General features: G+C 40.3%; 1 protein-coding gene across 1 annotated transcript; it reads left to right on the forward strand.

Annotated features, from left to right (window-relative positions):
* The first annotated feature begins 489 nt into the window (after positions 1-489).
* LOC131280274 (olfactory receptor 5AN1-like) lies at positions 490-1,428 on the forward strand. Its single transcript, XM_058306377.1, has one exon. It carries the CDS (start codon positions 490-492, stop codon positions 1,426-1,428), a length of 939 nt encoding a protein of 312 aa, XP_058162360.1.
* The last annotated feature ends 24,669 nt before the right edge of the window (positions 1,429-26,097 follow it).

Here is a 26,097-nt window from a genome sequence, read left to right on the forward strand (position 1 = left end):
AAGAGAGGGAATATAATACCTCTTAAGAGTAAAAGAAGAAATTTAAAATATCTTGATGACAATCTGGCAGAGAAAGTCTATTTTAAAAGTATTATAGGATGACCCCACTTATAATTTTATTATAAAATAGCTGTTGTATGGTGAATTCACAGGGGTTTTTTAAAAAATTATTTAAATAATGATGTCTACCTTAGGTGTAATAATCATGGCATTTCCAACAGTACATTTTTAAAGATTCCACTCAATATTTTAAATATTAATTCTCATGATGACATAAATTAATTTGGTACATGAAGAACTTAGTAGCTACTTCTTAATTACTTTGAGGTGAAAAGGTACGTTGTTTTCACTTGAAGAGCAGTATGTATTTCTTTTCAAGAGCTTAATGAAGGAAAAGTCTGTCACATGTGAACATGATAATGATATCAGTTTACCCAGCTCAGCAATGTATTCCTTTGTCTCCTTTTTGATTTTAGAAGCACTGGATCAATGACTATAGAAGGAAATATCACAGAGATCACCCACTTCATCCTCTTGGGATTCTCAGACTTTCCCAGAACCTTAGCAGTGCTCTTTGTTATATTCCTGGTCATCTACCTCATAACTGTGACCTGGAACCTTTGCCTCATTGTCTTAATAAGGATGGATTCCCACCTCCACACACCCATGTACTTCTTCCTCATCAACTTGTCCTTCATAGATATCTGCTATGTTACAACCACAGCCCCAAAGATGCTCATCAGCTTCTTCCAGAAGCAGCAAACAATCACCTTTTTGAGTTGCATTGCCCAGTACTTCATCTTTTCAACTCTGGGACTGAGTGAGTCTTGTCTCCTGGCAGCCATGGCGTATGACCGATATGCTGCCATTTGTAAACCACTGCTCTATTCATCCATCATGTCACCCAGCCTCTGTGTTCGAATGGCGCTGGGAACCTACATGGCTGGACTCTCTGGTTCTTTATCCCAATTGTGTGGCTTGCTTCAACTTCACTTCTGTGGGCCCAATGTTATCAACCATTTCTTCTGTGACATGCCCCAATTGTTAATCTTGTCATGCACTGACACTTTCTTCATACAAGTCATGATTGATATATTATCAATGTTTTTCGGAATAACTAATGTTCTAGTTATCCTGATATCCTATGTTTATGTTGTTAACTCGATCTTGAAGATCACTTCAGCTAAAGGCAGGTCCAAGTCTTTCAACACCTGTGCTTCTCACCTGACTGCTGTTTCTCTCTTCTATACATCAGGTTTGTTTGTTTATTTGAGTTCCAGCTCAAGTGGTTCCTCCAGCTTCTACAGATTTGCCTCAGTTTTGTACACTGTGGTCATTCCCATGATGAATCCTTTGATTTACAGTCTGAGGAACAGGGAGATCAAAGATGCTTTGAAGAGGTTACAAAAGAGGAGAAGGCATTGCTAAGGTCACAGGTTGTGAGATGAATAGATGACAGATTTGGCGAGTCAGAATCAATCACAACTCACAGTAATATGCACAAGAATGTGAATTAATAAAATTCATATTGTGTATGGGAAAAGTAGACTTAATATGACACAGATAATATGCTATTATGGACCAACAGCTGAGCTGGTGCCACAGAAACACAATATTTTACATCTTGGAGGTTCATATGTTCACTGTACATCAGGGATGGCCACTTCTTTTATTAATCTAACCACAAGTATTTCTGAAAATGAAAATTTAGAAGGCCTTTTGATTCTTGTTGCTTCTGAGATGGGACCGTCTAAATCTCAGTCTTCTTCACCTAGGGACTGGTGTTGCCATAGTGCCCCAGGAATCTTGTCATCTAAATATTCTGATGCAGCATAATCTAGTATTGGTGGTGATCACTGACTGCTCTGTGTTTCTGACTGTATGAGAATGAACAGAGAAGGGATATACCTTTGGACAGAAAAATGCTTTCAAATTGGTTAGGCTGTGCTTCATGGATCAACCAATCAGAGATATTTAATGCATGTCTAAGATGTCTCTCAGTGGTAAGACATCTAAGAAGTTATTGGCCATGTCCTCCTCTCTGTCAGTTGTAGTTTAAAGGAAAGGGTCACAAACTGATTCCTGAGAAAGGACGGGAAAAGGGGTGTGATCCTTCAGTGTCCATTGACTTCTGAGTCCAATGCTTTTATCCTCACATTTGTACTTCAGTGGGTATTTCTGATGGGAGGTGATAACCAATGTCCATGTCACATACAATAGTAATATCTCTTATTTTTTATTTCTAGCCTCTCTTTCTTGCTCTCAACAAATCCAGAAAATCTAACCTTAGTTGATAGTTTTATCACTCTGTAGAATGATTTCTCAAATTTGAAATTTTTATTCATGGTTTGCTGAGGAGATTTATTATGGGTTCCTCAATTTAAACAAATATACCACACTATATAAGGGTGTTGTTAATGTGGGAAAGTGTGGGAGGGGGAGGGAGTAGGGCATGTGGCAGTCCCTTATATATTTTTTGTAATATTTGTAACATAAAGCTTCTTTAAAAATAAAAAAATTAATTATAAAACATCATTGTAATAGAGTCACTAAATAGATTTGCAAATATTCAAGATGAAGTGACAAAGAACAACTATGGAAAAATGGTACAGGTCTTTCTATGTCTATGCTCCACACTCTGTGTCCTGGAAATTTATGGTTGTATGGTTTGGTATAATGAATTGTATAATACAACTATTAACTTTAATGGTGATATTTTCCAGGAAGTTCAAAGAAAAGTCGTATAGGGAGTGGGATAGTGGGCTTCCCAACAACTCTGACCAGCTACCAAGATCTGTAAACTTGAAGGTGAAATAAAGTTTGTGATCCCATCTTTCTGTTTAAAAAGGGGAAGAGGATATATTACAAAACTGTCCAATTGCCAAATTTCCAAAACTTGAGTAAACTAATATAAACCAGTGGTAAAAATATTTACATATTATCTTTGAGATTCATTGAATTCTTAATGTTGTCTTGGGATCTCAATTTGGATAAGAGTCACATGGATTATTCTTATAAAGGATGATGTATCAGAGGCTTTTTGGCTGAATCTTCCAGCTGGCCATGGTGGCTGCTGGGGTTAGGGAATTGGAGGAAGAGATGTGATGTGAGGGTGTTTTTGGGACTTGGAGTTGTCCTGGGTGGTGCTGTGGGGACAGTTACCGGGCATTGTATGTCCTCCCATGGCCCCCTGGGTGGACTGTGGGGGAGTGTGGACTATGGTGTGGACCATTGACCATGAGGTGCAGCGGTGCCCACAGATGTATTTACCAAGTGCTTTGAATGTCTCATGATGATGGAGGAGGTTGTTGTTATGGGGGAGGAGTGGGGGGAGGGAGGTGGGGTGTATATGGGGACCTCAGATTTTTTTAATGTAACATTAAAAAATAAAGACAAAAATTGCTACAAAAATGTGTAAGTTTATATGAGAAGTCTGTTCTCAGAGAGTCCTTAGGGCTTTAGACGGGGCGGACCACTGGTAGGTGTTAGTGGTGTAAAGTACCATGATATTGCACAGATCTATGTTTGATGGGCTTGTATGTGCTCAGAGAGGTGATGAATAGAAGTGCTGATGGACACTGGAAGTTAATATTCTGGGGGTTTCTGGGGATAAGTGCAGTGCTTGGGAGTTGCTGCCTTCCAAGAAATGTCTCCACGAGCTGCTGTTGAGAACCATTACATGAAGTACTAAAGAGAATTGCCAATAAGGTATTTTTTCAGGGGACAGAACTGAGGACACTAAAAAAAATATAATTCCGTAGGCACACTGGCTTGTGAATAACATTTACACCAAGGGCAAATCCCATAACCTACTCTTAACTGAACCACATATTCTAACTAAGATCACCCTCTGGGACTAAAAGTACAGTTTAGTTTGATCACAGTAATTGAATATAGATATAGCTATGCAATAAATAATGGAACACAACCAATCAGCTAGTAATTAAGGGCTTTATCGATAAATGCATCAAGACCATATATATATATATATAAATACACACACATTCTGTATTTTATGGGTAGTTCAATGGAAAGTGATTCAAACAGATCTACAAGCGAAGGGAGGCAAGAAAAGTAAGAATCACAGAGACTAGCAAGGGGTCAATGGCAGGTTCTCTCAAGAGGAAGATCTTGAGCTGGTTTTTGCAGATTAATTTGAGAAAGGGAAGCACATTTTAAGTTGGTGAAGTAAGTAGCAAATGGAACGGTATTAATTCATAACAAGGTAGTGTCAGGAGATATGGAAGTTAAGAGGAAAATTTGGGTAAGACCATGAAAGTTAATGTTGAATTTTACTGAAAAGACTCAGAATTTCCCTTGCATTTAATTGAAGGTCAAAGAGCCTGAATCACTGATAGCCTGGGGGTAGAGTTTGTACTTACTTTTTTTTTTTATCGATCCCCTTACTTTCTTTTTTATTTTATTTTTTCATTTAAAAAAATATTACATTGAAAAAATATGAGGTCCCCATTCACTCCCACCACCCCCACCCCACCACTCCCCCGACAACCACACTCTTCCCCATCATCAACACATCCATTGCATCTGGTGAGTACATCTCTGGGAATTGCTGCAGCCCATGTCCTGTGGTCCACACCAGAGCCCACACTCTCCCACATTCCATCCAGTGGGCCATGGGAGGACATACAATGTCTGGCAATTGTCCCTGCAGCACCACTCAGGACAACTCCAAGTCCCGAAAATGCCTCCACATTTCATCTCTTCCTCCCATTTCCCACGCTCAGCAGCCACCATGGCCACTTTTTCCACACCAATGCCACATTTTCTCGATTATTAAACACAATAGTTCATGAATAGAATATCATTAGGTCCACTCTAATCCTTACTGTATTCCTCCTTCCTGTGGACCTTGGCTTGGTTGTGTCCATTCCACATCGATGTCAAGAGGGGGCTTAGATTCCACATGGATACTGGCTGCAATCCTCCTGCTTTCAGTTGTAGGCACTCTAAGCTCCATGGTGTGGTAGTTGACATTCTTCAACTCCATGGTAGCTGAGTGAGGTAAGTCCAATAAATCAGAGAAGCTGAAGTCTGTTGAGGCTCAGGGCCTGGCTATCATATTGTCAGTCCAGAGATTCAAATCCCCTAGATATATTTTAAACCTCAGCACCAACTACAATTCCAGTAAAGTAGCATGAAAGCTTGTGAAAAGAGATCCCATCTGAGTCCATCTCCTTCACGCAGAAACACTAGCACCGCAGAAGGGTCAAGTGGCATTGCAGTGAACCCCATCTGTCATGACCATAGAACCTGTGGGTCTCTTTATCCCTCAAAAGAACCAATATCTGGGGTTGTATCTACTTTATCTGTCTCTGAGACTCTGTTCAGGTGTGCATAAGGGCATTCCTTCTGACAACCTCCCACTCTTTTTTTAGAAACTCATAGCCATATGAACTCATTTGTCTTTTCAATCTCCCCCTTACTTTAGGTCAAACAGCATTTTAAACTCCTGTTATTATATGTAGACAGGGATTTCTGCTGGTCCACGTTGAACCTTTAATTTAAGGTCATTTTCCAGTTGCATCATTAGTTGGTAGTTGATAGTGATCCCTCGGTGCCAGGGAGGCTCATCCCCGGGTGTCATATCCCACGCTGGGGGGAAGGCATTGCATTTACATGCTGAGTTTGGCTTCGAGACTGGCCACATTTGAGTAACACAGAGGCTATCAGGAGGGAACTCTTAGGCACAGTGCTGCTCTAGGCCTTGTTCTTATTTCAGGTGTATAGGCTCACAAGCATAGTCATTAGTATGAGGTGCTCACTATTGGACCCTCAGTCTTTCCTGGTCCTTACCATTGTACCTGGGGGACTGCTGCTGCTCCCCTAGGGACCAAAACAGAGCCCCACCTGTCCAGTAACCCAGTACCCAGCTGTTGTTTTTAATTGTTTCCACTATGAGTATATCCAAACATTTCCATGCACCCTGGATACATGCCTTGTATAACTCCCTGTCAACCATATATCACCTGTCAATAACATCCCATACCAGTTTTCCTCCTCTGCCATTGTTGAACCACTCTGTGATCCAAAACTTCCTGAAAAGTAAAGCCCAATATAATGTCAGGTTTCCTTACTAGTAAAATGGAATATAGTGATGAGTTTAAAGGTTAAATATAGAATACATATTGATTTGGAAATATTCTACTTCCTATCTTTTTCTTTTCTTTTTTTCTATTTATTGAGTTTCTCTTCACAAGAGCCCTAGATCACAGTAATTCATATATACAATATACAGTACTCCCACACATCCACCATAAACCTTTTCTCTTCCACAGTGATAATCTTTTAACTTATTCATATCATATTTACTGAAACTGATGTACAGACTCCGACACAATAGCTTTCAAACAAGGTGACATCTGTGCTTACATTGTGGTCTATACTTTGGGGTATAGACTTTTTAAAATTTTTTAGTTATCCTATGTTTTACATTATGGTTTACATTATTAGTCTGTCATCCCCTATATGGTTTTGGTGTAATATTACATGTTTTATATCCATCCTTGTGTACTCTCGTGACACTCCTCTCTTGCCCCCACATTTACCTTGGTTCCATCCATTCAACATTCATTTTCCCCTCCCCTTGGGGTGCACAGCGACAGCCAATCTCCATTTCCCGAGGAGCCACATCCAGAGATACTTGCAACAGTGTTCAGGGCCTGACTTGCTCAACTGACCTAATACCCTGGGAGCCACCCTTTCTCTCGAGAGATACAGTTCCCTCTATTTGATGGCATTTGTCCTCCCCAGGATGTGGGTCAAACCCCACTCTCACTACTTGGGTCTCTACCTAATGGTACAACTCACCCTGGCAAAATGAGCACTCAGACATTCCCCAGGAATCCGTCCTGTGTCAGACCATCCCCTCTGAGCATCCTAAACAGGTAACCCTCCTAATTATATTTTGATATGGTTTTCTCAGCATTTTATTCACAACCAACCCATGACAATCTCCTATGTTCATATGTTGCCCCTCCCTCTCCCCAATTTTTTGGACAATATTACCTATCTTCCCATTCCCAGCCCCCCTTGCCATTCAGTGTTATTACTTTCAAGGAATTATTTATGTTAGTCATATTTTGATTGGACTTGTGTTTTTCATATTTTGTTTGTTTGTTTTTCTTTTTCCCTTCTCTTTTTGTCTTTTTTGTTGCTCTTACACTCTCCTCAACCTCTGTCTGTCCTGTTTTTTCCTTTTTTCCTGCAGAAATCCCTTTAGAATTTCTTGAAGGGGAGGTTTGTTGGCATATTCTTTCAGTTTCTCTTTATCTGTGAATATTTTGAACTCTGCATCATTTTTGAATGCTAGTTTAGCTGGGTAGAGTGTTCTTGCTTGGAAATTTTTCTCTTTTAGTACCTTGACTATATCATACCACTGCCTTCTTGCCTCCATGGTTTCAGATTAGAAATCAGCACTTAATCTTATGGAGCTTCCCTTGTATGTGATGGTTTTCTTTTCTCTTGCTGCTTTTAGAATTTTGTCTTCATCTTGAGCGTTGGATAATTTGACAAGTATATGTCTTGGGGTGTTCTTGTTGGGCTTTATGATGATTGGTGTGCTCTGTGCTTCTTGGATATGTACATCTGTCTCTTTCAGTAGATTTGGGAAGTTTTCAGCCGTTATTTCCTTTAACACTCCTTCTGATCCCTTTCCCTTCTTTTCTTCTTCTGGGATGCTTATATTATGTATGCTTGAGCGCTTTGCATTGTCATTCTGGTCCCTAAGTCCTAGTTGGATTTTTTCTATCTTTTTATCGATCAATTCTACTATCTGTTTGATTTCCGATGTACTGTCTTCCACATCACTAATTCTCTGCTCTGCCTCTTCTAGTCTCCTGCTACTTGCTGTGAGTGTATTTTTGATTTCTTTAACTGTGGTGTTCATTCCCATCGTATCTGTTATCTTTTTGCTTATGTCTGCAGTTTCCCCTCCAAATGTTGTCTTCGTGTTAACCTCTTCCTTTACTTCATTAAATTTGTCGGAGATAAATGTTCTGAGATCTTTAATTTCTTGTGCACAGTTCTGCTCCCCTTCTTGGTTTTTAGTTTGTTCATTGGATTCAGCCATAGTTTCCTGATTACTCATTTGATTTGTAGATTTTTGTTGCTGTCTGGTCATCATTTTATCTTGACGGGTTTAATCAGTTCTTAGCTTCTTTTCCTAGTCTTGGGGATTAATTAGTTGTTGTTTTTGCATAAGTGTTATATCTTCTCTTTGTCACTTTGTTCTTCTTATTCTAATTTCTTATTGCTGGCTGAGTTCACTTTGAAGGAAAATATTAGTGCCAGGGAAAGGCAATTGTGTAAGCAAGGAAAATGTGTAAAGTAGTATTGGTAATAAATGTTAACAGAGGAACAATATGATATCTGGGAGGATGGATATTAGATTCATGTAAGTTGTGTAGAGTTATAGCAGTAGGTAGGGTACCTATAATGAGGTAGTCGACTGAATATGGGAGGAATACGGTATGAATTAAAGAGCTATTGTTTTCGTGAGAGAGGGAAAGAGAAAAGAAAGGCAATAGTTTCAAGAGTGGATAAAAGACAGAAAACAAAACAAAGGTATTAGAAATTAAGAGTTAGACACTTTGAGGATCAAAGAAAGGGAGGTGGAATATAGGAGAGACAGTAGATGATGGAGGATATGAAGATGTAGGGGAAAGGGGATAATATAGGTAGCTAAAATCAATTCACACAGAAATGAGTCAGCGGAGGATGAGGAAACCCAGCAAATGTGAGGTGTTCCCTGCAGCACCTATTGTATAATTAAGAAAAAATAAAATAAGAAGAAAATGAGGGATGAGAGACAGAGAGAAAAAAAAAAGAGAAAAAAGGAAGAAAGCAAAAGGGGGTGGGTAAAGGGAGGGGAACAAGTATGGAAAAGAAAAAAATGTTATAGAACAACCACAACAGCAACAACAAAAGAACCCCCCTAAATAATTGAAAAAAAAAAGACTTTGGGGGATACAATGGGAGAAAAGATTAGGAGATAATGCAATGTTAGCAATCAGGACATTAAAAATATATATATATAAAAATACAACAAAGCAAAACAAAACAAAAAAGAAAAAATGCAAACATTGAGGGCTAGGATATTCAAGGACCTCAGATGGACCTCAGGGCGTGATGGATTCAGGAATGGAAATTCTGAGATATTGAAGACTCAAGAGGTGTTACTATATGGTGTGGGCCACCAGGGTTTAGGGGACTCAGACCTGGCACCCCCAAATCTGGTTAACAGGGAGCCTGGGAGCACAGCAGTGCAACACAGGTTTCAGGGATCCCCGCAGCTGTGTGCCAGCCCTATGGGAGAAGTCACTTCCGCAAACTCTAACCTATGTGTCTGAACCCCTCAATTCACTCACTCACTGGGTGTATTCTGTGGCAGTATCACCAATTCGACTTCAGGACACCTCCTACCCTGTAATTCCCGGAAAAGCCACCTGGGGGCACCTCTACATTGCAGCCAATTTAATGATGCAGATCAGTAGCCAGGCCCGTGGGTGGGGCTCCATCTGGAAACGTCGATAACAGAGTCCAAAACCGAAATTCCCACACTTCGCAAAATATTCCCCTAATTGGCTTCTAGACGTCTCCCACCCTGCAGGCCCTGAAACAGTCTCCTGATGATGTCTCTTTGTTGTGAAAAATTTAAGGCTGCTTCAGATGAGCAGCCGGCCTTTGGGGGGCGGGGCTCTAGGTAGAAGTGCTATAATTTGTGTCCGTAATAAAAAATTCCCCACTTTGCAAAAACACTCCCATTTGCCTCCCCAAATCAGTCTGCAAAGGCCTCCTGTCCTATTAACTCCCCGATATCCCTCTCAGGGCTTATGAATTCCCCAGTACCACAGAGCCTCCAGAAATCGCCGCTGCAGCACCGGTGCCGTGGCTCTGCCCACCCCAGGAGGAGTGTCCCTCGTGCAGCTCCCACCTCTGTGTAATAGAGTCTCAATTATATCTTATTCATGAATTTTCTCTGTTACGTTCCCACCAAATCGATGTCCAGACACCTCCTGTCCTGCAAAATCCCAAAACAGCCTGGTCCTGAAGAATTTCCAACACTGTCCAGCCGCTTCTTTGCAGGAGAGAATCTCAGGTATGCTCACTCAGCCACCATCTTGCCCCACCCCCCTTCTCTTTTTGTCTTTTTTGTTGCTCTTACACTCTCCTTCCACTCTGCCTGTCCTGTTTTTTCCTTTCTTCCTGCAGAACTCCCTTTAGTATTTCTTGAAGGGAGGGTTTCTTGTTGGTATACTCTTTCAATTTCTGTTTATCTGTGAATATTTTGAATTCTCCATTATTTTTGAATGCTAGTTTAGCTGAGTAGAGTAGTCATGGTTGGAAATTCTTTCTTTTAGTACCTTGACTATATCATATCACTGCCTTCTCTCCTCCTTGGTTTCAGATGAGAAATCAGCACTTAATCTTATGGAGACTCCCTTGTATGTGATGGTTTTCTTTTCTCTTGCTGCTTTTCTAATTTTCTCTTCATCTTGAGCATTGGATAATTTAACATGTAGATGTCTTGGGGTGGGCCAGTTGGGGTTTATGATGTTTGGGTTGCATTGTGCTTCCTGGATATGTACATTAGTCTCTCTCAGAAGATTTGGAATGTTTTCAGCCATTATTTCCTACAACACCCCTTCCATCCCCTTTCCCTTCTCTTCTCCTCCTTCTGGGATGCTTATAGTATGAATGTTTGTACGTTTTGCATTGTCATTCAGGTCCCTAAATCCTAGCTGGATTTTTTTTTTTTTTATCTTTTTATTGATCAATTCTACTATCTGTTTGATTTCCGATGTACTGTCTTCCACATCGCTAATTCTCTCTTCTGCCTCTTCTAAACTGCTGCTACTTGCTGTGAGTGTATTTTTTTTTATTGATTTTGTAATAATATTACATTAAAAATATATATGTGAGGTCCCATTCAACCCCACCCCCCCAGCAACACTCGTTCCCATCATCATGACACATCCATTGGATTTGGTAAGTACATCTTTGGTCACCTCTGCACCTCATAGTCAATGGTCCACATCATGGCCCATACTCTCCTCCATTCCATCCAGTGGGCCCTGTGAGGATTTACAATGTCCGGTGATTACCTCTGAAGCACCATCCAGGGCAGCTCCATGTCCGAAAGACTCCTCCACCTCTCATCTCTTCCTGCCTTTCCCCATACCCATCATCCACCATGTCCACTTTTCCCAATCCAATGCCACCTCTTCTATGTGGACATTGGATTGGTTGTGTCCATTGCACCTCTATGACAAGAGGAGGCTCAGATTCCACATGGATGTTGGATGCAATCCTCCCACTTTCAGTTGTAATCACTCTAGGCTCCATGGTGTGGTGGTTGTCCTTCTTCAACTCCATCTTAGCTGAGTGTGATAAGTCCAATAAATCATATTGTAGGTGCTGGAGTCTGTTGAGGATCAGGACCTGGCTATTACATTGTCAGTCCAGAGATTCAAATCCGCTAAATATATCTTAAACCCCAACATTAACTGCACCTCCATCACCTTAGCATGAAAGTCTTATGAAGGAAGATTCCATCTGAGTCCAGATTCATCACACATAAACACCAGTTCCAAAAAGGGGCCATCTGACCTGGTAGTTAACCCCATCGGCCATGACCATAACTCCCATGGGTCTCTTTAGCGCTCGAAGGAACCGATATCTGGGGGTTGTATCTGCTTTATCTGTCTCTCTGACTCTGCTCAGTTGTGCATGAGGGCAATCCTTCTGTCAGCCTCCAGACTCTTTTTTAGAAACTCGTAGCCATATAAACTCATTTCTCTTTTCCATTTCCCCCTTACTTTAGGTCAAACAGCATTTTAAAGTCATGTTATTTTATGTAGACAGGGATATTCTGCTGATCCACATTGAACCTTCCGTATAAGGTCATTTTCCAGTTGCATCATCAGTTGGTAGTTGATAGTGGTCCCTCGGTGCCAGGGAGGCTCATCCCCGGGTGTCATGTCCCACGCTGGGGGGAAGGCGTTGCATTTACATGCTGAGTTTGGCTTCGAGACTGGCCACATTTGAGTAACATGAAGGCTGACAGGAGGAAATTATCCCAGGCACAATGTTGCTCTAGGCCTTGTTCTTATTTTAGGCTTATCAGCTCACAAGCATAGACATTAGCATCAGGGGCTCACTGTTGAACCCTCACTCCCTCCCGGTCCCCCCCGCTGTACCTGGGAGACTATCGCTGCTCCCCTAGGGACCACGACAGAACACGATTGGCCAGGAACCCAGTACCCCCCCTGCTGTGGTTTTTAATTGTTGCCACTATGAGTATATCCAAACATTACCATGCACCCTGGACATATGTTCTGTACAGCTCCCTGTCAGCCATATATTACCTGTCATTGGTATCCCATACCAGTATCCCTCCATTGCCATTGTTGAAACACTCTGTGATCCAGAACTCCCCGAAATTTGAAGCCCAATATAATGTCATGGTCCCTTACTAGGGAATGGCATATAGTGATGGATTTAAAGGTTAGATAAAGAACTTGGATAAAGTTAGATAAAGAACTTAGATAAAGAATGTTGACTTGAAAAAATTCTACATCCTATCTTTCCCCCCCCCCCCCCCCAATTATTCAGCTTCTCTTCACAGGAGTCCTAGACCACAGCAATGCATATATATAATATACAGCACTCCCATACATCCACCACAAAACCTTTTTCCTTCCACAGCGATACTCTTACACCCTATTCATATCATATTTACTTAACGTGATGTACAGAGTCTGAGACATTAGCTTCTTAACAAGGTGACATCTGTGCTTACAGTATGGTGCATACTTTAGGATATACAGTTCTTTACATTCTTAGTTATCCTATGTTTTACATTATGGTTTACATTATCAGTCTGTCATCTCCTATATGTTATGTTGTAATATTACATGTTTTATATCCATCCTTGTGTACTCTCAAGAAACTCCTCTCTTATCTCCCATTTACCTTGGTTCCACACATTTAACGTCCATTTTCCCTTCCACCTTGGTGCCCACAGTGACAGCCAACCTCCGTTTCCTGAGGAGCCACTTCCAGAGATAGATGGAATAGTGTTCAGGGCCTAACTTGCTCAACTGCCCCAATGCCCTGGGAGCCACCCTTTCTCTCGAGGGATACAGTTCCCTCTATTTGGTGGCATTAGTCCTCCCCAGGATGTGGGTCCACCCCCACTCTCACTACTTGGGTTTCTACCCCATGGTGACACCCACTCTGGCAGAATGAGCATTTAGACATTCCCCAGGAGCCCGTCCTGCATCAGACCCTCCCCTCCGAGCATTCTAAACAGGTATCCCTCTTTATTATATTTTGATATGATTTTCTCGGCATTTTACTCTCCACCAACACCTGACCCTCTCCTGTGTTCGTATGCTACCCCTCCCTCCCCCCACTTTTGGGCAATGTTACCCATCCGTCCCTCCCCAGCCACCCTCAAACCCCCAAAGCCCCAACCAAAGGCAACCCCTTGCCCCCCTTTTATCTCTTCTTTGTGTTCATACTTACCACCATCTCGTCTTAAGTTCCACCCCTGCAGACATCAGCTCATATCCTTTCCACCCTCCGATTTCCTGTAAGCCTATCGTTCAGTCTCTTGCTATCTAAGGCAGCTTGTTTATTTCATATCATTGAGGTCATGTAGTATTTGTCCTTCAATGTCTGGGTTGCTTCACTCAACATAAGGTTCTCAAGATTCATCCATGTTATTACATGTGTTTGTAGTGTGTTTGTTCTTACAGCCGAGTAGTATTCCATTGTGTGTATAAACCACATTTTATTGATCCACTCATCTGTTGATGGGCATTTGGGTTGATTCCAACTTTTGGCAATAGTGAACAATGCTGCTATGAACATTGGTGTACATATATCTGTTTGTGTCCTTGTTTTCAGTTCTGCTGGGTATATACCCAGCAGTGGTATTGCTGGGTCATATGGCAAATCTATGGCTAGTTTTTTGAGAAACCGCCATACTGTCCTCCAGAACGGTTGGATCCTTCTGCATTCCCACCAGCAGTGGATGAGTGTTCCCCTTCCTTCACATCCTCTCCAGCACTTGTATTCTTCTGTTTTTTTCATAGCTGCCAATCTTATGGGTGTAAGATGGTATCTCATTGTAGTTTTGATTTGCATTTCCCTGATAGCTAGAGATTTGGAACATTTTTTCATGTGCTTTTTTGCCATTTGTATTTCTTCTTTGGAGAAGTGTCTGTTTAAGTCTTTTTCCCATTTTTTAAATGGGTTGTTTATCTTTTTATTTTCAAGATATAGAAGTTCTTTATATATGCACGTTATAAGTTTCTTATCAGATATATGATAGCCAAATATTTTCTCCCACTGTGTGGGCTCCCTTTTTACTTTCTTGACAAACTCCTTTGAGGTGCAGAAGGCTTTAATTTTGAGGTAGTCCCATTTATCTATTAGTTCTTTTGCTGCTCGTGCTTTTGGTGAGATATTCATAAATCCATTTCCTATTACAAGGTCCTGTAGATGTTTCCCTACACTGCTTTCTAAGGTTTTTATGGTCTTGGCTCTTATATTTAGGTCTTTGATCCATCTTGAGTTGATCTTTGTATAGGGTGTGAGATGGTAATCCTCTTTCATTCTTCTACATATGGCTATCCAGTTCTCCAGACACCATTTGTTGAATAGGCCACTCTCTCCCAGTTGAGAGGGTTTGGTGGCTTTATCGAATATTATGTGGCTGTATATGTGAGGTTCTATATCAGAGCTTTCAATTTGATTCCATTGGTCTATGTGTCTCTCCTTATGCCAATACCATGCTGTTTTCACCACTGTAGCTTTGTAGTATGTTTTGAAGTCAGGTAGTGTGATTCCTCCAATTTCATTTTTCTTTTTCAGTATGTCTTTGGCTATTCGGGGTCTCTTTCCTTTCCAAATAAATTTCATAGTTAGTTTTTCTAGTTCCTTAAAGAAGGCTGCATTGATTTTTATTGGGATTGCATTGAATGTGTAGATCAGTTTTGGTAGGATAGACATCTTAATAATATTCAGTCTTCCTATCCATGAACAAGGAATAGTCTTCCATTTATTTAGGTCTTCTTTGATTTCCTTGAACAATCTTGTATAGTTCTCGGTGTATAAGTTCTTTACCTCTTTAGTTAAATTTATTCCTAAGTATTTGATTTTTTTATTTACTATTGTGAATGGTATTTGTTTCTTGATTTCCTCCTGATCTTGCTCATTATTAGTGTACAGAAATGCTACTGATTTTTGCGCATTGATCTTATAACCTGCGACTTTACTAAACTCATTTATGAGTTCTAGAATCTTCGTTGTAGATCTCTCAGGGTTTTCTATGTATAGGATCATGTCGTCTGCAAATAATGAAATTTTGACTTCTTCCTTTCCAATTTGAATGCCTTTTATTTCTGGTTCTTGCCTCAGTGCTCGAGCAAGTAATTCTAAGACAATGTTAAATAGGAGCGGAGACAGTGGGCATCCTTGTCTTGTTCCTGAGTTTAGAGGGAAGGAGTCTAGGATTTCTCCATTGTAAACAATATTGGCTTTAGGTTTTTCATATATACTGTGAGTGTATTTTTGATTTCTTGAACTGTGGTGTTCATTCCCATCATATCTGTTGTCTTATTGCTTTTGTCTGCAATTTCTTTTCCAAGTGTTTTCTTCATATTGTTAAACTCTTCCTTTACTTCATTTAGTTGGTCTCTAACATATTTTCTGAGATCTTTAATTACTTGTCCGATGTTCTGCTGCCCTTCCTGGTTTTTAGTTTGTTCATTGGATTCAGCCATATTTTCCTGATTATTGGTTTGGTTTGTAGCTTTTTTTTGCTGTCTGGTCATCATTTTATCTTGACGGGTTTAATCAGTTCCTTAGCTTCTTTGTCTAGTCTTGGTGATTGATTAGTTGTTTTTGCATAAGTGTTATATCTTCTCTTTGTCACTTTGTTCTTCTTATTCTAATTTCTTGTTGCAGGCTGAGGTCTCTTTGAAGGAAGATATTAGGGCCACGGAAAGGAAATTGTGTAAAAAAATAAAATGTGTACAGTAGTATTGGTAATAAATATTAACAGAGCAACAATGTGAGATCTGGGAGAATGGATATTAGACTCATGTAAGTTGTGTAGAGTTATAGCAGTAAGTAGAGTACCTATAATGATACAGTCAACAGAATATGGGGAGGAATATAATATGAATTAAAAAGCCAGTGTTTTCATGAGAGAGAGAAAGAGAAAAGAAAGACAATACTATCAGAAGTGGATAAAAGACAGAAAACAGAACAAAGGTATTAGAAATCAAAAGCTAGACAATTTGGGGACCAAAGAAAGGGAGGTGGAATGTAAGGGAGACAGTAGATGATGGAGGATAGCAAGATGTGGTGTAAAGGGGTTAGTGTAGGTTGCCAAAATCAATTCACACAGAAATGAGGAAATGGAGCATGAGCTAACACAGCAAATATGAGGCACTCCCTGCAGCACCTATTGTATAAATAAAATAAAATAAAATAAGAAGAAAAAGAGAGAAAAGAAAAAAAGAGAAGAAAAAATGGGGGTAGGCAAGGAAAAGAGGGGAAACAAGCAAGAAAAAGAAAAGAAGAAAGAAAAAAACCCCTAAATAAATGAAAAAAGACCTTGGGGTACACAATGGGAGAAAAGACCAGGAGATAATGCAATATTATCCACCAAGACAATAAAAAAAAAGAAAAAAGAGAAAAAGGAAAAAAAAACCCCACAAACTCCAAGGGCTAGGACCATCAGGGACCTCAGATGGCCTTCGGTGCGAGGTGGATTCAGGGATGGGAAATCTGTGATATTGCACACTCAAGAGGTGTGAGTCTCGGGGGTGTGGGCCACCAGGGTTTAGGGGACACAGACCTGGGAACCATGAATCCAGTTAACAGGGAGTCTGGGAGCATCATAGCACAACACAGCCTTCAGGGATCCTCGCAACTGGGCGCCAGCTCTATGGGGTGGGGTCACGCCTGCAAACTCTGACCTCTGTGTCAGAAACCCAAAATTCCCCCTCTTACAAGAATCTCTTCTGTCACTGTCTCACCAAGTCGACTTCAGGACACCTCCCGCCCTGCAAGCCCCTGAAACAGCCTGCTGGGGGCGCCGCTGTACTACAGGCAAATCAGGGACTCCTGCAGATGGGCCTCCAGCCCTACGGGGAGGGGCTGTAGCCAGAAGCTCCTCTCTCCATGGTGTGGTGGTTGACCTTCTTCGTCTCCATGTTAGCTGAGTGGGGTAAGTCCAATAATCCAGAGTGTAGGAGCTGAAGTCTGTTGAGGCTCAAGGTCTGGCTATCATATGGTCAGTCCAGAGATTCAGGTCCCCTGGGTATACATTAAAGCCCAGCACCAACTACAGTTCTGGTAAAAGTAACAGGAGAAGCTCGTGGAAAAAGGTCACATCTGAGTCCAGCTCCATCACAAAGAAACACAAACTCCAAAGTAGGACCAACTGACATGGCACTGAACTCCATCTGCCAAGTCCATAGAACCTGTGGGTCTCTGTAGCCCTCAGAAGAACCAATACCCAGGGTTGTATCTACTTTATCTGTCTCTGGGACTCTGCTCAGGTGTGCATAAGGACAACCCCTCTGATAACCTCCCAGGTCTTTTTGGAGACTCATAGCCATATAAACTCATTTGTCCTTTCCATTTCCCCCTTGATTCAGGTCAAAAAGCATTTTTAGCTCCTGGTATTATATGTACCCTGAGATATTCTGCTGGTCTGAATTGATCCTTTTATTCAGGTCACATTTTTGAGGATAGGAGAACTCCAAGCGTCAATGCCTCACCAGGTGATGCTTTCTCTCAGAGGACTGTGGCACTCTGGGGCTGGGTACTGCTGATCCTTGGTCCTTGACTTTTCCATTAAATAGCAATGTACATGGCAATGTCTTCTCCCTTCTCCTCCAAGTTGCATTGATTTCTGTCTTTTGGCTTGTGTTATTCAGTCAAAGGGGTGCTGATGTAAAATACCAGAAATTGGTTGGTTTTCACAAAGGGTATTTATTTGCAGTAGGAGTTTACAGATACCAGGCCATAAAGCATAAGTTACTTCTCTCACCAAAGTCTCTTTTCATGTGTTGGAGCAAGACGGCTGCTAATGCCTGGGAGGGTTCAGGCTTCCTGGGTTCCTCTGGGCTCAGCTCCTCTGTTTTCTCCCCAAGGTCACCTGTAGACAATAGGCTCTCTAGACTTTGCCTCTGTCCACAAGGACAGCTGTAGGCTATCAGGTGAATGGCTCTGTCTCTCTCCCTGGGGCTCCAGCTTCAGCATCAAACTCCAAAATCGAAACTCCAACATTAAAAGCCCTTAACTCTGTCCTTTGCCATGACTTTTATCTTTGAGTCCTGACCCACCAAAAGGTGGGGACTTAACACCCTACTGGCACAAGAGGTTTACATGATTACTTAATCAAGCAAACCTCTGAATCCAATATAATCTAATATGCCCAAAGGAAAAGATCAGTTTATAAACATAATCCAGCATTTCTTTTTGGAATTCATCAATAATATCAAACTGCTACGTGGTTGTTCCTTGTGACTTCTCTTTCTGTCTGACTTTCACTCTGCTTATAAAATTGCAGATTAAAGCCTAACCATAAACACACTAACTCTCCCCAGGATAGGGTGCAAGTTTTTGGATAACTTGATATCCTATAACTTAAATACTAAAACACGAAGTTAATGCAAAGATAAAAGGATACAATAGGGAAGAAAACAAAGATTTTTAAAATGTATATATATACACAAACATACTCAACAAAAGAAGAAAGAAAATATTTATAAGCATTATTGTCTTCATTTTTGTAACTGGTCATGTGGTCAGAGCTGGTATTTATAACTACCTTCTTCCATTACCCATTACCCAATTCCATAGCTTTTTCCACATTTTTGATATTTGCAACAGCAGTACCCCACTCTCAGTACCAAAGCTATGTTACTCAGGGTTCTCTAGGGAAACAAAACTGACAGGGGATATCTGTAAATATTATGAGATTTTTTAAGAATGATCTCACACAAATATGGGAATAAGCAAGTCCAAATTCCATAAGGGAGGCCACAAGCTGGGAATTGAGATGAAGGTTTTTGATGAATTACCCAGCAGTAGCTGTTTGGCTGAAGTAGAGATGGAAATTCTCTCTTCCGACTGCTGAAATTATCACTCCACCTTTTAAAGCTTTCACCTGATTGGAATGAGACTTCTCTCATTGTTGAAGGCAATCTCATCAGATGATTGTAGATGTCATTAGCCATAGATGCAATAACTTACTGATGATTTAAGCCCACAAGATATCTTCAGAGTATCAATCAAGACAATGCTTGCTTCACCAAACAATTGGACACCATAACCTGGCCAAGTTGACATGAATTTACATTACAACTATTTAATCTATATTCACTATAGATGCAAGACAATATTAAAATGGCAGCTTAATTAATATATTCTTGGTTAATTTCTCTTTCTTGATGCTTAGTTTTTGAAAATGGAAGAAAATCATTATTTTCTAAAATGTTCATTTGTTTTAATCTCTAAGATCCCAAAGAAAGTATTAGAAATGGAAAAATTTGTGTTTATCTGTTAATTTATCCATCCATTCAGCAAAGGGTTACTGAAGCTTCACTATGAATTATGAACTGTTCTTAAAGAGTTGACATGACTGTGAGAAGACTTGGATAAACTACTCATAAAAAAAATCACTTTATGTGATAGTTTCATTTACCAAGAGAAGAGTATGACGTGACAGAGTGCGTAGGGTGAGAGGAGCAGCATGGCATTTGATCCCAAGGATGATAAGAAGCCAGCCATTAAAAGATGAGGGCACAGAGTTTTCCAAGGACAGGGAAGAGCACATACAAAGACCCCTCAGTAGAGATTAAGGTGGAACCTGAAAGACCCATGAGGATGCTGCATAATGAAGTACTGAGGTGGGGCTGGAGAGCCAGGCTAGGCTGTAGGAAAGACTTTAGTCTTTTGATGGTGCAGGGAGAAACCATTGGAGAACTGGGAAGCAAAATGACCTGATTTATAGTTTTGAAAGATTATTCTGCCAGCTTTTTTTGAGAGTAAGTAATAGTGAGTTGGAAATTGCATTAGTCTAAGTGAGGGATGATGGTGCTTGAACTTAGAGTGTTAGAAGTGGAGTCAGGGAGAATTGATTAAATATCAGATTTTATATTTTGGAGATGGAGTTGTCTAGATGTAGGAAAAGGGCTATCATTAAGAACCCAAGGTTTTGGCTTGAGTGGCTGATGGGTGATGGTACCATTTAGTGAGAAGGGGAAGAATGGGGGAAGAACAGAATTTTGGAGGAAAGAATAATTCTGTTTTAGTATGCTACTTTTGAGATTACGTAATCATTGGAAATCATTGGAAAACTGAAGACTAGTTAGATTCATGATTTGGGAGTTTGATGTGGAGATCAAGGCTGGAGATAAAAATTTGAGAGTCACGGGCATAGAAAGTTCTTTATAGCCATAGGACTGGTTGAGATGACCTAAGAAGATAATGTAAGCAATTATATCAGTCTTTATAGTCTCTGCCATAGGGTGCCCCACCAGAATGCATTTCTTATTGTTCAATAAAGGGAGCCAGTCTTTACAATATGCAATCACCTTATAATGGATTACTTTTGAAACTGATGGAAGATACAGAAATGAATGCAGGGTAGCTTGGCTGTATTTTGACCATGTGTGAAATGCCTGCTTTCCTCCCTTTTTAGGTGGGGATTGAGTGAGGGAAAGATCCTGGCATGTAGGTGCCAGGTTTTGCTTTTAACGTAATTTTCAGTGTAAGGAAACTTGAAATGACAGTAGGTTAAGTTCAATTGGGCATGTGAACTCTTGTTTTCACTGATTCTCCCTCCACCTCTTCCCCTCCATGTGGTGAGCCAGTGCATGCGCAAGTGAGTCACGCAACAAGATGATGATTCAACAAAAGAGAGAAGAGGGGGAGAGTCAAGGTAAAGAGCAGCAGAAACCAAGAACTGAGTTGGCACAGGTGACAGGGAACCTCTCTCCATATCAGAGGTCCTAGGGTCGAATCCTACAGGAGAAAGTTGAGAAGAGAAGAGAAAAAGAGAAATAGATATAGAAGATCACAGAGAGACTGGGCACAGAGAGCAGAAATAGTAGGGTGGGGGAAGGAAAATAAATATTAAAAAAAATAAAAACATAATGGGGAACAGCATTTATATTCATTACCATGCTATTTCTAATAAACTGTTATCAGATTATAGTTGGAAGTGTTTCTTCTGAGACAAATGGGCAATTTAAAACTCAAAATGATAACCCCTCCCATTTGAATAACTCATAATATTTTTCATGCAGGTTGTGTACCATTTGATCCTCATACAATTAAACAGTATCTGTGCAATGGGTCCAGTCTCACAAATGAAGGAAGAGATTAATTTGATTATGAGATTAATTTGGGTGCCTAAGACAACACAGATGACAATAGGCAAACCAGGATTCAAATCCATGACACATGACACCAGTAGTGATTTTTTAAAAAAATCTATGTGCCCATTCTTCTCAACTGGTCTTTCACTATGTCATAACACCTCTTTTCAAGGATTTAAAAATCTGATTTAAAAGGGTATGAGTAACGTGAATTTTGAACTACCAGTTCTTAATTATATCACCTTTATCTAAATATTTGTTTATTATTATCATTTATCATTTACTTTTACATTAAGTTCAGTAAATTGTGTATCTCCTTGGTCTGGGTTTTTTTCAGGATTGAATTGCTGGATAGTATTGAGTTCAGATGCCTGACGATCGCATGGTACAGCACCTAGAGAATGGGGAGCATACAATATGTTTCATAATGATCATTATTATAATGCTGGAGTCTCATGCACTTGAGTCCCCAAATTGTAAAGCTGTCCTCAAAATTTAGACACAATTCCACAAGGTGGAAGCAATATTCCATTGGAGGTCTATACCAGTAAGGATCTGTGTAGATAAAGATTTCTCCATGTAGTTACCTTAACTGTAATTAAACTGTTTGGGTCCTTGGAGGCTGTCTATTTAAGCTTCTCAGTTTCATTGCAGTAAACTGAGGCCCAGAGAAATCAGGGGCCCAGTATCCCACAGTAGAAGATGGACTGGAGTTCAGGGATTAGGAATTTTAGCCTAGTGCTTTTCCTCTCTTAAAAATTTAAAAATAATTCTAAAATTTTAAAATGCATTTTTATCATGGATTTATTAGGCAGGACTGCTTGGTGAAAAGACTTTGGATCCATATTACGTTGAAGTTTTTACTAGTCACTAGTGGAAGAAATGAAAACAGTATTTTTCAGACTCCGATTTGAGACTCAAGATAATGAATTTTTCTCTAGCCTTTGTTTTGTTTTTTATTTTTTTAGCAAATTTTTTGTCTTTTAGAAAAAGATAAATAGATCACACAAAACATTGCAGTAAAAACATGTACCCCACCCCGCCCTGCCCTCCTCCCACTTCAACATTCCCTTTCATCATTAAGGCACAGTCATTGCCTTTGGTGAATACAACCTGGAGCACTGTCACACCGCATGGACCATAGTTTACATTGTGGTGGCTTTGTTTTATAACAATTAAAATAGCCTCATTAAAACATGTTTGGTGGGGAGTGGGTGAAGCTAAGTGGTTGAGCACCTGCTTCCCATGGGTGAAGTCCCAGATTCACTCTCTGGTACCTCCTCAAAAATAAATAAATGAGTAAATAACAACAACAAGAAAAATGTATAGGTGATTCCACTCCCCTACCCACCAAGTACGTGTTAATCAAACATGAAGACAAATAATGTTTTAGGAGAATCTGTCAGCAAATGAATTCTAAGATATACAAATTCCTAGTGAGTTTAAGGCTGAGCTGAATCTCACTCATGCCCTGTGCTTCTCAACATTTGTAATACCATGTGAGGTTTATTTGTTGTAATGATATGTTTTTGTGTGTGTAGTTTTACTTCTGGACTTTCCATTATATTCCATTGATCTATATGTGTATCCTTATGCCAGGACCACATTATTCTATTTTAAATTTTTTATTGCAATGACATATATACAATTAAAAAGTTCCCACTTAACCACTTTCCAGTATATAGTTCAGTAATAATTAGATGCACAATATTGTGTTATTATTACCAGTATCCATTACCCCAACTTTTTTTCATCACCTCAGTTAGAAATGTGCACACAATAAGCAAGAACTCCTTCTCCTCTCCCACCCTGGGTCCTGGTTAACTTATAATTTACTTTCTGTTTCTTCACCATGTTGTAGCCTGTATCAGAACTTCACTTTTTGCTGTGGAATAATATTCCATTGTTTATATATATATACCATTTTCATTTGTCCCTTCACCTGTTGATGAACACTTCCATGCTTTGATACTTTTTGTTGTTCACTTAAACTTCTGCTATTTTAATGTATTTGTAATTTGATTGGTTTTAAGTAAGGGTGTGAAGAGATTATGATAATATACAGTTGAATTTCATAAGGCGATTTTCTTACTCATTTTCAAATTTCTTATAGAATTGGCTGCCACATACATTGAGTGTCTCTACTCTGCATTTTCCTGACCAAGGCAGACATTTATGACTACCTGTCATAATTGCTAATTTATGATTTGCCTGTTCTTGAACTTCTCAGTCTTACTCTATGTAGTCATTATCATTTAATCAGAGTTGTCACAAAAGGTAAAATCTATTGCCATCCTGTTTTATCAGCTTTTTTTCTAAACCTAGGAAAATGTATAGATCCTAATGATGGATTTAAACTTAAAAAAATTTAACCTACTTCTTCAGTATCAGGATCTCTTGGGCCAGATTTCCCCAACCCTGACTAAGAATGCTTCACCTGAAGACCTTCCCTGCTTTTCTTGCTCATAACCTATTTGGGAAACAGTTTACCTCCTTTTGAAAGCTGTCTTAGTTGCTAAATTCCCTTCCCTAATTTCAGCCTATTGCCTTGTGTGTCAAGAGTCTCAGCAATTATACCCCTTCATGTAGAAATGGATTAACTCTTTTATTTTAAATAAAATTTATTCCTTTAGGAAAAGTTTAAAAAAAGAGGAAATAAATTTCTTAAAATTTTAACTATGCTTACAGATCCAGACCTTCAGAGCTTGAGGGATCCTTGGAAAATAATTGTAATTTACTCAGGCCCTGAGAGTTTAATTGGCTTACCCTCAGTGACACATCCAGGTAGTAGAAGTGCTTATATGGCACCCAAAATATTAAATAGAAAATGAACTGTTTTCATCACAATGAAATTAATCACAATGAGAAGTAAGAAAGGATAGACATCATGTGGCCATGCTCAGGTAGAGAGAGTTGATGATGTCATTAGCTAAATTTATTGAGGGATTTCTATTCCTCAGGCACTGTGCCCAGATCTTATTTACATCTCATTACATCTTATTTACATCCCTTTTGAGGTAGGTATTATTATCACACTAATTTTACAAATGGGGAAATTGAAATTTAAGAGCTTAAGAAACATTGCCCGTTTATATTGATAAAAAGGCAGGACCAGAATTTGAAACTTTTGGGAGCCTGCATTTTTTTCCCCTCGCCCTTGAAATGGCTCTCTTGTCTGTTTGCTCATGTCTGGTTTTTGTTTTTGTTTTTGTTTTTCTCTCTCTTTTTTTTTTTAAGATTTATTTATTTATTTAATTTCCCCCCCTCCCCTGGTGGTTGTCTGTTCTTGGTGTCTATTTGCTGCGTCTTGTTTCTTTGTCTGCTTCTGTTGTCGTCAGCGGCACGGGAAGTGTGGGCGGCGCCATTTCTGGGCAGGCTGCTCTTTCTTTTCACACTGGGCGGCTTTCCTCACGGGCGCACTCCTTGCGCGTAGGGCTCCCCCACGCGGGGGACACCCTTGCGTGGCACGGCACTCCTTGCGCGCATCAGCACTGCGCATGGCCAGCTCCACACGGGTCAAGGAGGCCCGGGGTTTGAACCGCGGACCTCCCATATGGTAGACGGACGCCCTAACCACTGGGCCAAAGTCCGTTTCCATGTTTTTGTTTTTCTTTAGGAGACACCAGGAACCAAACCTGGAACCTCCCATATGAAAGGCAGGGTGTTGAACTGCTTGAGCCGCATCTTGCTCCTGGAAACTTTGGTTTTAACCACTACATTTTGGTATAAGATCTGGTATGTTTGTGTATATGGCTTACATCTAACAAAGGGAATCTTAAAGCAGAAAGCTGCCCACTAACTCAAAAGGGAAATCTTCCTGGACCCAGAACAGGGAAAGCTCAGAGGAGAATAAATTAGGGGAATGAAAGAATGCTCTGGTGATGGGTTGGGCCTTTTCACCGTCACTTCTGAGAACAATTAGCTCTCAGAAGTGTTTGGCTCTAAAGATGGTTGTGTTATATGATAGCCATGCCCTGAACCTCAACAGACTTCAACTCCTACACTCTGATTTATTGGACTTACCCCACTCAGCTAACATGGAGTTGAAGAATGTCAACCACCACACCATGGAGCCTAGAGTGCCTACAACTGAAAGCAGGAGGATTGCATCCAGTATCCATGTGGAATCTAAGCCCCCTCTTGACATAGAAGTGCAATGGACACAACCAATCCAAGGTCCACAGAGAAAATGTGGCATTGGTGTGGGAAAAGTAGCCATGGTGGCTGCTGGGTGCGGGGAATGGGAGGAAGAGATGAGATGTGGAGGCGTTTTCGGGACTTGGAGTTGTCCTGGGTGATGCTTCAGGGACAATTACCGGACATTGTAGATCCTCCCACGTCCCACTTGATGGAACATGGGAGAGTGTGGGCTAGGATGTGGACCATTGACCATGAGGTGCAGCGATGCCCAGAGATGTACTTACCAAATGCAATGGATGTGTCATGATGATGGGAGAGAGTGTTGCTGTGGGGGGAGAGGGGGGTGGGGGCGGTGGGGTTGAATGAGACTTCATATTTTTTGAATGTAATATTAAAAAAAATGAATAAAATTAAAAAAATAAATGGATAAAAATAAATAAATGAAAAAAAAAAAAGATGGTTGTGTTTTTAGCCATCAACCCAAGAGTACGTAACAGAGGGCAGCCTCTCAGAGGAAGAATGTGGC

The sequence above is a fragment of the Dasypus novemcinctus genome, chromosome 10 (assembly GCF_030445035.2).
Source record: "Dasypus novemcinctus isolate mDasNov1 chromosome 10, mDasNov1.1.hap2, whole genome shotgun sequence".
In the NCBI taxonomy this organism is placed as follows: Eukaryota; Metazoa; Chordata; class Mammalia; order Cingulata; family Dasypodidae; genus Dasypus; species Dasypus novemcinctus.